Genomic DNA, 16,230 nt, shown 5'->3' on the forward strand with positions numbered 1-16,230 from the left:
ATATTTGTAAAAAGTTTCAAATACTATTTTATAATTATTGATGAATGCAAAAACAAAACGCAAAAAAAATTATTTATTGAGTGAAACTGGAGTATGATTAGGGATGGGTACTGAAACTCAGTACTTTATCGGTACAAAATTATAAAAGAGTGAAGTATCGATAAGCTCTGACGATAACGGTTCTGCTATCGGTACAGAATAATTATTGCTGAATAAACCTTACTTACAGTAATATAATTTAACTGACCAACCATTTCTAATTTGTGATGTTTAATATTTGTCTGCACAGTTGGCTATCACACATGAGAAATGCTTGTGTTTTCGCCCAATACCAAAATCGTGTCAAGTATAAAAGCCTTCACAGTTCTCGGCTGCGCGTGTGCTCTCAGTGGAGGCTTGCACTACGTACACACACATAGCTCGCAATACAGACTTGCGCATACTCAGGTCGTAAGCTTGAAAACAAAAGAGGTGGAGAGAACCAAACAAGTTGTATTTCTTGAGTTGACACCGACAATGCTAATTGCAACAAAAGCAACAAGTTGTTTACTTGTATAAGCGGAAACACAAGCAATCTGGCTAAGCATCTTTCAAAAGTGTATTAACTGCAGAAAGACAAATGAAAAGTTTTCGACTGCCTAGCTAAAGGTACATCATATCCATATCGTTATGCTACCAATCAGTCGCATAAGGTCTTTCTAAATTAGTATATTAATACTTTAATAAACACACACATTCTGTTACAATGAAAACAGTATTTTTTTCTGCAGTAACCTAAATAAATCCTTAAAAATGCTTCTACATCAGCTGTATTTACAAATATAGCCTATGAATAGCCAAATATTAAAGTATGCTTATTAAGAAATTATATATATATAAAAAATAACTGCTTATTTTTACATTGTTAACTCCCAAAACACCTGTAACACTATTTATGGGAATGTGTTAATGAAAAATCTTAAACATAATCTGATTATTTAACTGCATCTTGCTACTCAAAGAAGGTATTTTCAACTGCAGGGAGCATAATAAACCAAGAAAGATCTCGACTTCTGCCAGAAAAAGCAAACATGTTGCTTTTTCTCCAGACGAATGGCTAAAAACTGAGGGTCATTTACCTTCAAACCATTGAACATTCTTTTACAGGAAAATTTGTATATATTTGTTTTACAATTATTAGTTTTGCTTTATTTTAGATAAAAACGTAATATTAAAATAGTGTTGTTAATTCTGTTCAATTCGTTTTTTGTCTTTTTTTTTATGAAAAAAAAACTACAAAAAGTACAAACTGTTAAAGTACCAAACCGATAAGTAGTATCGATAAAAGTAATTATACCATTAAAACCTTAGCGATACCCATCCCTAAACATGACTCCTTTCTTGTAACACTCAGCAAGCTTTTCACAGTTCAAGACAACCAGATAGAACCATCATGATTAATAATTTAATTCGATGAGTTATTGTCTTAAAAACAATAGTGTTTTTTTTTTTTAAATACAGTGTAAACCTAGATGTAGCAAGCTGTTTCCATAGCAAAACCCCAACTTGATTAACTAAATTTTAAAATATGCACTACGCAGCAATTTATTTTCATAAAAAGTATAATTTGGATTTTAAAATATTGTATATTTAAATAATTGTTGACATGCAAATAAGCATCAGGCCTAAAAACTACTACAAGAAGTTCTAATTTGTGCTGCCATGGTCATTAGTCTGTTTAGTCATTTATTATTAGAGGGTCAAAGTTTAATCTATGCAAAGATAGTGACGTCAACTTACCAGTAGATGCATTTTTGTGCTGAAACTTCAAAAGGTAAGCATTCATTCCCTTTCTAAAATCCTAGAAAAAGAAAAGATTACTCAATCAGAAAAAACAATCAGAACCAAAACTCAAAAGACGACCTTAGACGTAAATTAATCTTTAAGTAGATCAGTATTAAAGGGAACCTACTGTGGAAAATTTACTTTTGGATGGTGTTCAAACACTGATGTGAGCCCACAGTGTGTGCGCAAACAACCAGCCTATAAAAAATTCAACCACTCCCTTTTTGATTAATGCCTATGAATCACAACATCTCTGGAAATATGCTGCTTCAGATTTCCTGTTACTAAGACATCACGAGCCTTGATTGACTTATTCTCTAGTTTGATTCATATTAGCATAACAGACGGCAGTAGGCAATGTATATTATGCCACTGCCAATACACAGATCTAAAATCAAAATTATGTTTTCAATTGTTTATGCTCACAAACATAACGAACAGTTATGTACAGCAGGGAAAATAAGTATTGAACATGTATGTATATTTCTCAGAAAGAGAAAATTGCTGATTGGTAGGGCTGCACGATAAATTGAAAAAAGTTCACGATCTTGATTCGACCCTACACACGATCCTAATTCAGCTTTTTTACGATTCAGCCAATAATATTTTCAAGGTCAGGTGAGAAGAAAAGGTAGCCGCACATGTCTTCACAGCAACATTGACACATTCAAATGGCATTTAAAGTGTCACATACTGTTTTTAAAAGGTATAATTCACCCTATATGTAATTTCTGTCTTCATGTAATGATGTATCCAAGGTAAAAAAATTAATAAATAAATAAATATTAATAATAAAAAATAAAAAAAAAAACGCATGTTTGTTTACTTCACGCAAATGACACTTAATTTAGTGAACAGAGCCTGCATAGGTTGAAACATATTAATTAAATTTTATAATTATGAATAGTTGTATTCTGATGTCATTATTTTACTGTGAACTAACAAACAGGACATATTGAAAGTCTGTTCAAGTCCACCATAATGACTATACGGCAACAGTAGACCTACACATAGGCCTAATATTATTATTGTTGTAGTTTTACCATATGTTTGAGAATTAAAAATTATAATAGGCTAATCATATTAACCTTTATTTTACATTTACAGAATCGTGAGAAAGATTCATGATCTTGATTTTAAAGGCCATCTAGGTTACCCCTTTTTCAGATTTAATATAAGTGTTTTGCGTCTCCAGAATGTGTCTGTAAAGTTTCAGCTCAAAACACACATCAGAATTTTCATGATACCTTTTACAAGATTCTGTTTTATACATATTTCCACCAGGGGGTGGTTTTGTCGTACTGCGCCTTTAAGGCTAGTCCTCCCCGCCTACCATTTCTACGTGCTTTAATCTCCTCCCTTGGCTGCGTCAGACAACAGACAGACTTAAAGGAAGAAGATCTCAAGTAGCGTTTGTGGGAAATTCTACAGTAAGAACTTTACGAATGAGTATTTGTTGTGCAGTTGCATCGATGAGTCACACACAATTTCGGTACAAAGATCACGCACGCACACACAGACACATGGCACAGCAGAGACACAGACACATGGCACAGCAGAGACACAGACACAGACACACACAGACACAGAGACACACAGACACAGAGACACAGAGACACACAGACACAGAGACACACAGACACACAGACACACACAGACACACAGACACACAGACAAAAACAAAGACAAAGACAGACAGACAGAGCGAACTGAACAGACCTTTTATTCCCGGTTGCTTTGCACACGTCTGGTCTTGTTGACATCATTATACACGTGACATGTTAATTCGCGCAGCTGTCAATCAATTTGGTGGGCGGGAGACCGCACTCCTACTTCAAGTTGTGGTCGGTGTGAAAACTGCTCGAATTGGTCCACCGTTTTTATGTTGTTAAATTGAAAAAAAAAAGGACTGGGTGTGTTTATATCATCCCAATATGGCGGTCTATACACTATCTACACATATGTCTGTCCAAACAGCTTGAAAGTAGATTTTTCACCATAGGTGCCCTTTAAGCAAAAAAAAAAAAAAAAAAAAAAAAAAAAAAACGTGCAGCCCTACTGATTGGTATGAATAAGGTCTCTCAAAAATTAATGCTGCACACTCAAATGCATCACGTTGTACTCGCCGTTACAGACAGCCAGTCTACTTGCTGAAATACACGCAAGCTGGAATACAAAGAATCTAATCGCCGTGACGCAGCTTTAAAATTTTGTTTTAAACTTAAAGAATGAATTTGTTTGAAATAACGCAAAAACAAAAAATTTTCACTGTTTTCCTGTGTGTTTTTAGAAGCGTAGGACAGCATAAGACACATATACGACTGTCAACAGCTCAAAAAAATGTGCTTTGGTGTTTCGTGACCCTTTATACAAGAGAGAAAAGAGTGAAAATGTTAATGCCTGCATGAGAAAAGTGTGTAGCGGGGGGTTTTACAGCTTTAAAACATCTATATTAATTGTACAAAATAAAGTGGACTACTTTCAAATTTACTAAAAGTAAGAATGACATAATAGGTCTGCTTTAATGAAAGCTTGAACGGTGATTGCAGCAGATAACTAAAGTCATCCTTGAGATTATAAACGCTCCAGCTAACAGACAAATGAACAACATGTCCTTCCACAGATCCGCCTGGGGGACTCAAATTGACCACCTGTCTGACAGATTTACACTGCGGGGCGGCTAAAAGTGTGACCTCTCACCTCATCGCCAATGTAGTTATGCAGCATGCGAATCACAGAGGCCCCTTTGCTGTATGATATGGCATCGAATATTTCATCCACTTCAGAAGGGTGTCCGACATCAACCTACAATTTAAAATGCCCACACAGACACACACACACACATTGAAACAGGACTCAGAGATCAATATTTCATCAGGCTAAATCTGGGTCTGGAATTTAAATGCTGTAAGTGATATGGCTAAGTGGACAAAGAGACTTAGAAACAAAGCGCAAACGAAAAAATGCCCCGCTATCCGGACAAACATTTAAAAGCAACAAACAGCAGAGACACACACTGGGGGAGATATACTCATCTCTTGCGGACCTCAATAGGGTGGCTGTTATCTAGCGCATCCAGGTCCAGAGCCCTGGTGTAATCAGCAGATACAAACTGGGTCCAGATGTCGTATTCGGGAAAACAGTGGTCCACACAGAGGTACTCGATCCAAGATGCAAAGCCTTCATTAAGCCATAAATGGGTCCACCATTCCTGCAGAGAGAGGAAAAAAAGAGATTTTCTAAGCACACAAAATATATGCAACTGTAACTAGAGCTGCATGAAGAAGAAAACAAATCAAATAAAATAAAAATCTAGGTATGCTGTGCTTGCTTACACAGCTGCCCCTACATTTGTGATCATGTATGAATGTATGCAAATATTGTGTAGACCATTGCAATGTGGCCCATGAACATTCCTGCTTGTTGTCAACGTGTTTCATAACTGTAAGAAGAGAAGATTCAATTATAAAGTGAAGTTTAACCTGGACTTTTCGGGATTCTTGGAAGCTACAAACTTCATAATTGTGAAATAGGAAAGACGTTAGGACCATTGTTATTGTTGACATCCCCAAAATGGTCTATATACAGTTGAAAGCAAAATTATATGCCCTAATTTGAATTTTTTTATACTTTTCTTTTAGCTATGTCTAATAGAGCAAGGAAAGTTTCATAGAACTTCCAATAATACTTTGTTCTTCAGGAGAAAGCCTGATTTCTTTAAGTTTGACTAGAATAAATCGTTTTTATGTCAATGCTATCAGCCCCCTTAAAGGGCCATAAAACCCCCCACTTTCGGTTCAGGTCTAATCAGAATTTAAAAAAAGCATCATTATGGGCATGGAGCTCCTCGATCAGAGGTAGGAGTGGGCATGGCCAGCAGAGCAGGGGAGATGAAGAAGGAGGGGAGTGAACAACTGTTTTCCGTTGGTTCACAAAATAAGACACAAACCGGGAGACACATGATTTTATAGTTTACAAAGTTAAAATGCAATGAAATAAACAGTAATTTAATGCCCTACTACATTTGTTTTTATTATACAACCACAATTTATATCATTATAAAGATAATCGTGTTCATATAAACACTATAAATGAGGACTTCTCACTTCTCCTTCAATCCCTGGGTCTGAATACAGACTCAGTGCAGCAGGTCTCTTGCACTGCCTATTTCAACCATTAGCCCTGCCAGTAATCTGGAGGATTTAGGCCAGGGGTCGGCAACCCAAAATGTTGAAAGAGCCATATTGGACCAAAAAAACCAAAAAACAAATATGTTTGGAGCCGCAAAAAATGTAAAGCCTTATATAAGCCTTATAATGAAGGAAACACATGCTGTATGTATCTATAGTAGCTATATTAGCCTACTATAAAAATGACTAAGTTGGCTACAAATACATAATGAGCCTTCATGATTAAATAGCCACTGAAATCAGGTGGTTGGTGTTTATTTCGTTGTCATTTAAACACTTCAGCACAGCCTCTGGTCTTTCAGTGATATTAATTTGATCATTTCTTCTTGCGGCCCATCAGAGTTCACATACCTGCATAAAAGCGCATTGAATATCGGTCACATCACAGGCAATTGAGTATGCTGGCACTGAATTAATGTCCTTGGTTTGCTGATCGGTGATGTTACCTGCCATTTTAATAGCCCTTTCCTTCACTGTCTTAGCAGAGAGGGGTATATCTTTAATTTTTTGTATTATCTTGGTTTTGTTTTTGAAGTCTGCAATTACTGTAGGTGTTCTAATATGTTGATGAATGACTCCTTCATGTAGTCACCATCTGTGAACGGTTTTCCATGCTTTATTATCTCCCGGTTTGTTTACAAAGGCCACCTGCCCGGCATCCCGCCCTGCTGTCGCAGGCTATGACGCAAATCTTCGTTGACAGAAATGTTGAAATTAAATATTAATTCTACACACTTTTACAGCATTTGAAAACGTTAAAAATGTTTGTCCTCCTATAGAAATCATATTAAAACAAAAAAATATACTAACCCTCCCCATCTTTTTGAACATTTTTGAAAAAACTTCAGGGAGCCACAAGGGCAGCGCTAAAGAGCCGCATGCGGCTCTAGAGCCGCGGGTTGCTGACCCCTGATTTAGGCGAACACAGCAGCATGTCGATGTGTCTAAATGTGAACGAACTCCGTTAATAAAGGACAAAGTCCGACATTATCTGCCATACTTGTACAGCTCTCCCAACAAAAATGCTTGCTGCAAACAAACAGTATTGCTGTGCCAGCCCTGACAGGATCGTAGGGAAAAACATGCAACAAACCCTGTGGATCATGGAAACAAACACATACGACCCTTTATGAACGACTAAATACTGTGTGCCATGGGTCCGTGGACGCGGTCTCACCCAGTCATCAACATAGGGTCTCACAGCTTGGCACTTGTATGTCTTGCCTTCGGAAAGCATGCACAGTCATGAATAATAGAGCAGCCGGCTTGTATCATAGGATAAGAAAACTCCGCTATGAATAATAATGAGAACCTGACGCGTCATACACTTGCAGTTTTGCGCTACGTCACCAATTTCCCGCCCCAAAAATCATTTTAAACCCAGAAGATGAAACTAGATGACAAAAGCTCAAAATTATCCAGTTTTCCTCACAATTAAAGCTGACAGGTGCTAACATTGTCTTAACTGATGCTCAACACACATAAATCTGTTAACATCTCAAAAAAAGTACTCGAGGGTTTCTTTAACCTTTAAGAAATTTCTTGTTTTCAATTCTGTTGTCCAATGACCTGCTTAAATAAACTAACTTGATTAATCAACCGATAAACCTTGTTAAGCCTAGTAAAAGCTCCTTAAATAGCGCTTTAAGTGGAATACTAGTATCTTTCAAAATATCTAGTACAATATTATGTACAATCATTATGGCAAAGACAAAATAAATTAGTTATTAGAAATAATTAAATAAAACTATAATTTTTAAATATGTGTTACTGTATAAAATGTGTAAAAAAAATCTCTGTTAAAAAGCACTTGGGAAATATATGAAAAATAATTTTAAAAATTCATAGAATAAGAGGGTTGCATGATATTGGAAAATTCTGACATTGCAATATTTTCTGCAATATAAATTGTGATATCAGTTTACAGATATCAATGGGGTATATGCTTAAGCATGCTAATAGGACTTTTAATTTGCTTAACCTGGGTTAAGCGCTTCCGGCGAATTGAATGCCAATGCAAAATCCGGTGCATTTAAGGTCTGTATTCTTTAAAAAACAGCGATCTCCACTAGCTGAGTGATATCCGATTTAAAGTGGATCTCAGATTGTACAAGAGGCACTGCATTAAATTACATTTCCCCCGCCATAACTTTATAATATGAGCATTTATTTTACCCCAGTATATTCAATGGAGCTTCTTAAAATGGAAAAAAGTTCACAATAACAGGTCAACGAAAGTGTATCAGCATGGGAACAGTACTAGCTCGGCATATACCCTATTTAAGATGGCTTAGATAGCTCTATTTGGTAGGAATTTATTAAAACTGAATGATTAGAATGATTCTGTAGGAGATTAAATCATACATAAAATTTAATAAACAAATTACAATTATAGATAAATACAACAGAGCAAAAAAAAAAAAAAAAAAAAGAAATGAAATACCCTGCAGGTTTCTGGAGAGAAATATTCAGTATTCAGGTACAGAAATTGAGCTATCAACTGGAAAATAACACTGTTTTCTTTGTATAAATCATTTAAATAACACAAATCTTTATTAAAGTTACAAATAGTCAAATTTATTCTGATCAAATGCTTTAAACCTTCCTGAAATGCGCAAACATACGCATAGAACGTTCACTCCATAGTTTTGAATATACACTCAACATTGCACATCCTGCCATGTGACTATTGCGCATATTGCGATTCGCACATTGCGGTGAGCAACTTAATTTACATGGATTTATTTATTGATCTCCCAAGTTTTGACATGCTTGCCAGATGTTTGGGTGAATAGACATGTAATGGATGAAGAAAGAACTCTAATTATGTTAAAAATACCTTAATTTGTTTCAAAAATTAATCATTTTCTAATGGCTTTAAAATGACTAATGTGGGAAAAATTATGACAATTTTTATTTTGGGGTCGACAAAAAAACTAAAGCTTATCTTTGATTGCGAATCGTTTCTCATTAGTATGAAAGTATGGATCAATGATCACTCTTTGTAATGTTCCCCAATCATGGCTTTGATGCTTTTTTTTTCAAGTTCATTACAAAAAAAGGTTTGTTTAATGAAGACCGACTTCTAGAAGCAAAGTCATATAAGTTAATAAACACACATTTCTGCTTTAAACTGTAATTTTAATTATTCATAAACTTAATATAATCTGCACTCTACATGTACTACAATTTACCCTAATTTATCAAAAGTAGTGAAAACTGTGCAATAACAAACTTGTAAATTACACAGCATTCTTTGACTGTAAAGATCTTTAATACCACACGTTATAACACATAAAAAAAAAAAATTCTTTTGAGCACCAGTGGGGTCTTTTTAAGCAGACGTTTTCACACACACACATCTATTGTTAGCTGCAAATGTGAGAGAAACACCAGCTCTGCAAGTGCAGGATGTAAGTAAATTTAGCCAAGAAAATGGACAAATAAGTTTACACAGCAGCATTTAGAGTGAACAGTGCTGACCTAAAACATTGAAACCAGCACTCTTAAAGGGACATTACACAAAAACAAATTCTCAGCATTTACTCACACTCAAGAGGATTTAAACCTTTTTGCACTTCGTTCTTCTGTTTGTTCCAAACCGATTTGAGTTTTTCTTTTTTCTGTTGAACACAAAATATGATATTTTGAAGAATGTTCAGAAAAACAGCCACTGACATCCATAGTAGAAACAAAAAATACTATGGAAGTCAGGGGCATTTTTTTCCAACACTCCTCAGTATATTGTGTTCAACAGAAAAAATGAACTGGAATCAGTTTGAAGTCCAAATAGAGCATGAGTAAATGACGGAATTTTCAATTTTGGGTGAACTACCCCTTTAAACACACAAGTCATACTTTTTAGTTATTTGCACTAAGCCATATCATGACTTTAGCATTTATTTTGATTAATCATGCAGCTACAAAACTATATATGGCACACCAACCACACTGAACATCTGAAGGCACTTACCATGGTAACTAGATTCCCGAACCACTGATGTGCCAGTTCATGACCGACTACAAGAGCGACCCATTGGCGGGACGATGCACACGAATTCTTTGGGTCAATCAGCAGCGCTGTCTCTCTATGAGAGAACAAATGCAAAATGATAAAAGCAGCGAATAAAAAATGCATGACTACAGAACAGGGAGCATAATGTGGCTCATACTGTTAAGGTATGCTGGGGATTAACATGCTACCAAGAAGGATGAAAAATTAATGAAGCTCTCCTGAACAGCATGCTTGCAAAAATAAAAAAACACAACCCAGCAAGCATATGTTGTGTTTAAAATAAGTCTAATAGACATCTAATAGACATCTAAACACAAATGGCTTGGGTTAAACAAGGCTAAATCAGTGAAAATCTAAAAGATGTCTAAAAACTACACCATTAATCAGGAATGAATGACTACAGGTTAAGTCTGTCTACACTGCTTATGTGGTTACTAGTCTAGTTTTGGACAATTCTTAGATGTCTTTTGGGTGTTTTTCGGACAGCCCAAATTTAGCCTTGTTTTCAGATTGCTTGGTGAGAAGGTTCTGTATTTCCATGATTACTAATAAAGTCACGGGTTTGCCATTTAATTGTTTCGTTTAAAACTTACCTGTAAGTAACAAGGCCCCAGTTTTCCATGGCACCTACAGGACACAAGAGCAGCAAAAGTTAAAGCAGCCAAGCATAATAGACAATGTTTTAAATTCTGAGAGATGTTTAAAAAAAATGACACCAACCAGCAGCAAAATCAGCAATAGCAATTAGATCAATTTTAGGCAACGGATAAGGAACACTGAAATAATCTTTGTAGAACGGAAGGGTCTTTGTGGCAACCTGAAAGAAAATAAAAGTTGTTTTAAAGGTTAATGAATGTCAAAACCAAGGTGTTATTGTATCATTATTATCTACTCCTTGCTGTATTTATTATAATGATGTGACCAACCATTTAAAACTATTTCATATAAAGGGCTTTAAATTGCATTTATTTAGACCAAGTAAAGAAGCACCAACTACATGTTTTCAATATTAGACAACAGGGCTGGGCGATTTGGCCTAAAACCTAAATCTTGATTAATTAAACAGTTTAACTCGATTACAATTTAGAAAATAATTGTTTTCTTTTTTTTGCCCTCATAGTTCACTGACAGGTTTTGTACAGTACATATGCTTCCATATTATAAGTGAGAGATTTTTGAATGAACTGTAGGATGCATTACTTGATTTTAAAATAATTGAAGGAAACACACACCATCTACTATCTACGATTATTCAATAAACATCAACGTTGAACAACTGAGATTAAAACACACATTGCCTAAAACAAACTTTTCTTTAAAAAAAAAATAACAAAAACTTTCAGAAACAAAATCCATTATATTCAATGTTTTTTATGATAAAAGCAGAAAACAAGCAGAATCTCCTCTAAATAAAATAACTATAGTATATGTTGTAAATAATACTTTAAACAGTGCATTTCTAGCACCTTCTGTAAACAAATATTTTAAATGTAAATAATAATTTTAATGTAATGGAAAATATGGTGTCTCATGCCTCATTCACACTAGCAGTGACTATGTAGCTGCCTGTCGCTCTGGGTGGCAATCTGCTGCAAATGCAGGTCTGTGTAGGTCTAGAGCATGGGGAATACAACCAGCACAGATCACAGAGCTTGCATTATGCGTTGTCGTGATGTGTACTTGAGCAGGTATGTGCCTATGTGAAGCCTGCACTAGACTACACGCGTGCGCTTAACACAGAAGTGTAAAATAAATCAGAGCGGGGTCACATGACTCCACACATGGTAGGAAAAGTACGAGAAAAAAAGTTGACCTGAAAAAATTTGATCGATTATAGGTACTGAATGTTGATTTTGATTACTTTTCGATTAATCGCCCAGCCCTATTAGAAATAATCAATTATGGATCAAATCCAGAATGGTCAGTTAATTAATAATTAATATATTTATAAAATCATTTTCTTACTATTAAAAAGTTTGTAACAGGTTTCCCAAAACTGCATTTATTTATTCAAAATGTCAAAACAGTAACACGTTGAAATATTACAATCATTTAAATTAATTTGATGAATTTAAAACTACTAATTCCTGCTAAGGAAATGATAAATTTTTAGTACTAATTTTCAGAAATCACTAATTTAATCCTCAATAAACTTTTTTTCTGACGTGAGAGATGAACAATTCCTTCATGGTCACATGGGTGAGTGGGTGAAGGACTGCTATAAAAAGAGTATAGTCATGGAGAATCAATGACTATTGTTAGCTTTGGTGGTTTGCTAGCTAAAACATTTGCTGTCCAGTTCTGAAAACGCAATTATTAAAACACAATTTAAATAGACATTTGAATTATGAAATAAAGCCAGTACATTTTCTAATTTATCTCGATATTTATCAACGAACCATAACTTTAGTTTGACACCACATTTATATTTTGAGTGGTGAAGATGGCCTCCTACAAAAATGAGACATTATATTGACCTTATTCTAAAATGCGGAAGTGCGCCTGTTTTCGTGATTGTCTTAGAACTTCCGATTCAGTCGCCTATGGGAGAAATGACTAGGAATAATAAACGGCAGAAAACGGTCAAACTACTTGCTCTACAAACAAATGTTTGCATGACTACACAGACCAAGTAGAATAATATAATAAGAAAATATCAAATTGCAACATCAAGCAGCGTAATGAGCAGTTTTTAACGTCAAAAAATTAATGGAAGTGAATGAGACCGGAAGTCTCAAGCCAAAAAGATTGAAATGGCAGCGCCCACTCGTCGGCGGAGAATAAGGTGAATTAAAAGTGTGGTAATTGTTTTTGTTTATCCTATTAAACACAGTAAAAAAACTAGGTATTGTCTTTGAGTATGCCCTCCTATTTGATAAGCAGGTTAATGCAGGGGTCAAATTATGCTTTTTGTAAGCTGAGATTACTGGCCAAAGTCAAAACCTTTTAAACCCCTGCTGAATTGGAGAGAGTAATACATAAATGTTTTATCTTCACGTCTGGACTACTGCAACTCAATATATATAGGTATTGGTCAATCCTATATAAATCGCTTACAAGTGGTCCAAAACGCAGCTGCTAGACATCTTACTGGCACTCAGAAATTTGAGTATATTACCACCCTCTTACTCTCTCCACTGGTTGCTGGTATGTTTTAAAAAACTTTTTGTATTTAAGGTTTTAAATGGTCTGGCACCTTTTTATTTATCTGAACATGAGATTGCTAACATATCTGCTAGACGTTTAAGGTCTACAGGCCAAAAATTGTTAACAGTTCCCAGATCAAAGAGACCGGGCTTTTTCCATTGTGGGACCCAAATTGTGGAACAATCTACCTCTGTCAATTAGAATAATCTCTAAAGAGTCTGTGTTTAAGAGGAAACTGCAACTTCACCTTTTAGAAAAGGCTTTTAATAGCGGAGTTATTTGAGTTGGCTGTTTTCTTTTATACGTTTAATGTATTGTATGTTACTGTATGTCAACAACTGCTTTATAAATAAATCAAGTATTGATTACCATTTGCATAATCACAGTATTCTTTCAAATTCAATGGTTAAACCATGGTTAGTGTAGCAATGTTTTTAGGATTTATCTCTAGTAAAGCCACTGTTAAAGTTGGACTGAGTGATTAATTCAATGTCATTTACTACAGATTTACTACTGATCACAGAACCATGTTTGCCTGACAAGATGTGCATGAGAACCGTAGCTTTTGCTGAATCATCATCATCTTAATTTTATTTAATTTATCATGCAGCTCTAGGCTCAGATGTTTGTAAATATAAACAGATTTTAAAATATCCTGGGTCTCACAGACTGTAGTTGTCATACCTCTAGTGCAAATTTCCCTTGCTCTGCCTTTCCAACAGGAGTATACACACGGACTGTCACACCATCTGACGACTGGCTCTCCACAAAGTCATACTCGCCAATGACAAATGCCACTAGATAGGTGGACATGATGGGTGTTGTGGCAAACTTCACCTCCACCAGACTCTGATCCTCTGCATATGGCTTTCGGTCAACAACATTCTTCAAAGAAAAGGAAACAATAACACATATTAGGATTCAAATTTACTTCTTAGATAGTTCACCCAAAAATGAAAATTGTATCATCGTTTACTCACCCGCAAACTTTTCTAAAACAGTTTGAGTTTCTTTCCTCTGTTGAACAGAAAAGCAGACATTTTGAAGAATGTTGTATAATGGTTGCCATTGTTTTCCATAACATTCATAGTCATATTTAAAAATGCTAATGGCTACCAGTTTCAACACTCTTCAAAACACCTTCTTTTGAGTTTGACAGAACAGAGAATCTCCTAAAGGTTTGGAACCACTTGAAGGTGAGGAAATGATGAGAAAATTCACATTTTTTAGTGAACTATGCCTTTTATGTCAAACTAAAAACAGTGGTTAGTTCAAATTAAATGTTATTCTGGCCACACTGTGGAAAGAACATTTTTTGACTGACATGCAAAATGACCAAACAACCACTTTATAATTAGATTTGATCTCTTAACTTATAAATTAACAGGCCAGTGCTAGAGCACATTAGATAAATAGAACAAATTCAGAGCAGACAGATGCAACTGGCACACATCACAGGGTGAAAAAGTGTCATGATTCAGAGAATGGACATCAGCTAGAGGCGATACAGCACCTCTGGGTCTTTGTTAGATAATGCACACATCTGACAGTAATGCGAATCAAGCCATTTTGGGACATTTGCTTCCTGAGGGAAGGACTGTTAAAAATAAATAAATAAAAACTGACACATACCATATTCGACAAGGCTACTCTGTCCTTTGGGACGATGAGGGTGATGTCAAAAGTGGCTTTGATAGCTGGTTCATCCCAGCAAGGGAAAGCTCGACGTGCATCGGTGGCCTGGAGCAGGTGTGAGACAATGAGAGAGAGAGAGAGAGAGAGAGAGAGAGAGAGAGAGAGAGAGAGAGAGAGAGAGAGAGAGAGAGAGAGAGAGAGAGAGAGAGAGAGAGAGAGAGAGAGAGAGAGAGAGAGAGAGAGAGAGAGAGAGAGAGAGAGAGAGAGAGGGGAAGAGGAAGAGGAGACTCAGGGTAAGTGTGGCTGCAATGATTCAGACACATGCAGACATGCATCAAATTCTGATTATTTTTATTTTTCCCCCAAAAAAGACAAACTGTCAAGAAGACAGCTGTTATCTATCTATCTATCTATCTATCTATCTATCTATCTATCTATCTATCTATCTATCTATCTGTCTGTCTGTCTGTCTGTCTGTCTGTCTGTCTGTCTGTCTGTCTGTCTGTCTGTCTGTCTGTCTGTCTGTCTATCTATCCATCTAATTAAATACAATTTGTAGCATACTAGATTTCATTCATTCATTTTCTTTTCAGCTTAGTCCCTTTGATAATCTGGAGTCTCCACAGCAGAATGGACGGCCAACTTATCCAGCATATGTTTTGCGCAGTGGACGCCCTTCCAGCTGCAACCCATCACTGAGAAACATCCATACACACACATACACTACGGATGATTTAGCTTACCCAATTCACCTATTCCACGTTTTTGGACTTGTGGGGGAAATCGGAACACCCGTAGGAATCCCACGCAAACGGGGAGAAGAACATGGAAACTCCACACAGAAATACCAACTGACCCAGCAGGGGCTCGAACCAGCGACAGTCTTGCTGTGAGGCGATTGTGCTACCCACTACATCACCGTGCTGCCCATACTAGATATTATTTAGACATAATATAAATTCATAAATAGCACAAGTTTGTTTGAAAAATGATAGCATGCAGTGCAAAACAATACTGATAACTTGTCCTGTAAAAATAGTCAAGTAACAGAAATTTTATTTGTATTATTTAAGAATTTAAAGAAATTAAAGAGTCGTATAATTAAAAAAATCCAAATAAGCTTAATGAAAATTGCTGCAAAATATAAAATTATAAAACAATTAAAAACATAAGTGCTCACTTGCAAAACCAGAAACTTTAATTCATTACTTCAGGCAAAATAATGTTTAATTTAATTTATTTTTAGCTAATTAATTTTAGGAAAAAAATAACTTTTTAAATAAAAATTAACGTAATTTGCTAAACATTTTTGCTACATTTTGTTCTGTATTTCAAACAAACCGTCATTCATTCGTTCATTTTCCTTCTGCTTCGTGCCTTATTTATCAGGGGTCGCCACAAGGGAATGAACCGGCAACT

General features: G+C 35.6%; 1 protein-coding gene and 1 long non-coding RNA gene across 3 annotated transcripts in view; one reads left to right on the top strand and one right to left on the bottom strand.

Annotated features, from left to right (window-relative positions):
• Positions 1-16,230, bottom strand: part of npepps (aminopeptidase puromycin sensitive) — a 50,221-nt gene that overhangs the window by 23,311 nt on the left and 10,680 nt on the right. For both annotated transcript variants that reach the window (NM_001164027.1, XM_073915706.1), the window contains 8 exon segments: positions 1,780-1,840; positions 4,525-4,629; positions 4,871-5,035; positions 9,988-10,102; positions 10,623-10,656; positions 10,750-10,846; positions 13,861-14,061; positions 14,809-14,916. In NM_001164027.1, the coding sequence (NP_001157499.1) occupies positions 1,780-1,840; positions 4,525-4,629; positions 4,871-5,035; positions 9,988-10,102; positions 10,623-10,656; positions 10,750-10,846; positions 13,861-14,061; positions 14,809-14,916 (886 nt within the window).
• On the top strand, positions 1,493-6,998 carry LOC141376561 (uncharacterized). The gene is made up of 3 exons (XR_012387069.1): positions 1,493-2,674; positions 2,732-6,030; positions 6,933-6,998. It is a non-coding gene; the product is annotated as an uncharacterized lncRNA (long non-coding RNA).

Source organism: Danio rerio, chromosome 11, assembly GCF_049306965.1.
Source record: "Danio rerio strain Tuebingen ecotype United States chromosome 11, GRCz12tu, whole genome shotgun sequence".
NCBI classification, from domain to species: domain Eukaryota; kingdom Metazoa; phylum Chordata; class Actinopteri; order Cypriniformes; family Danionidae; genus Danio; species Danio rerio.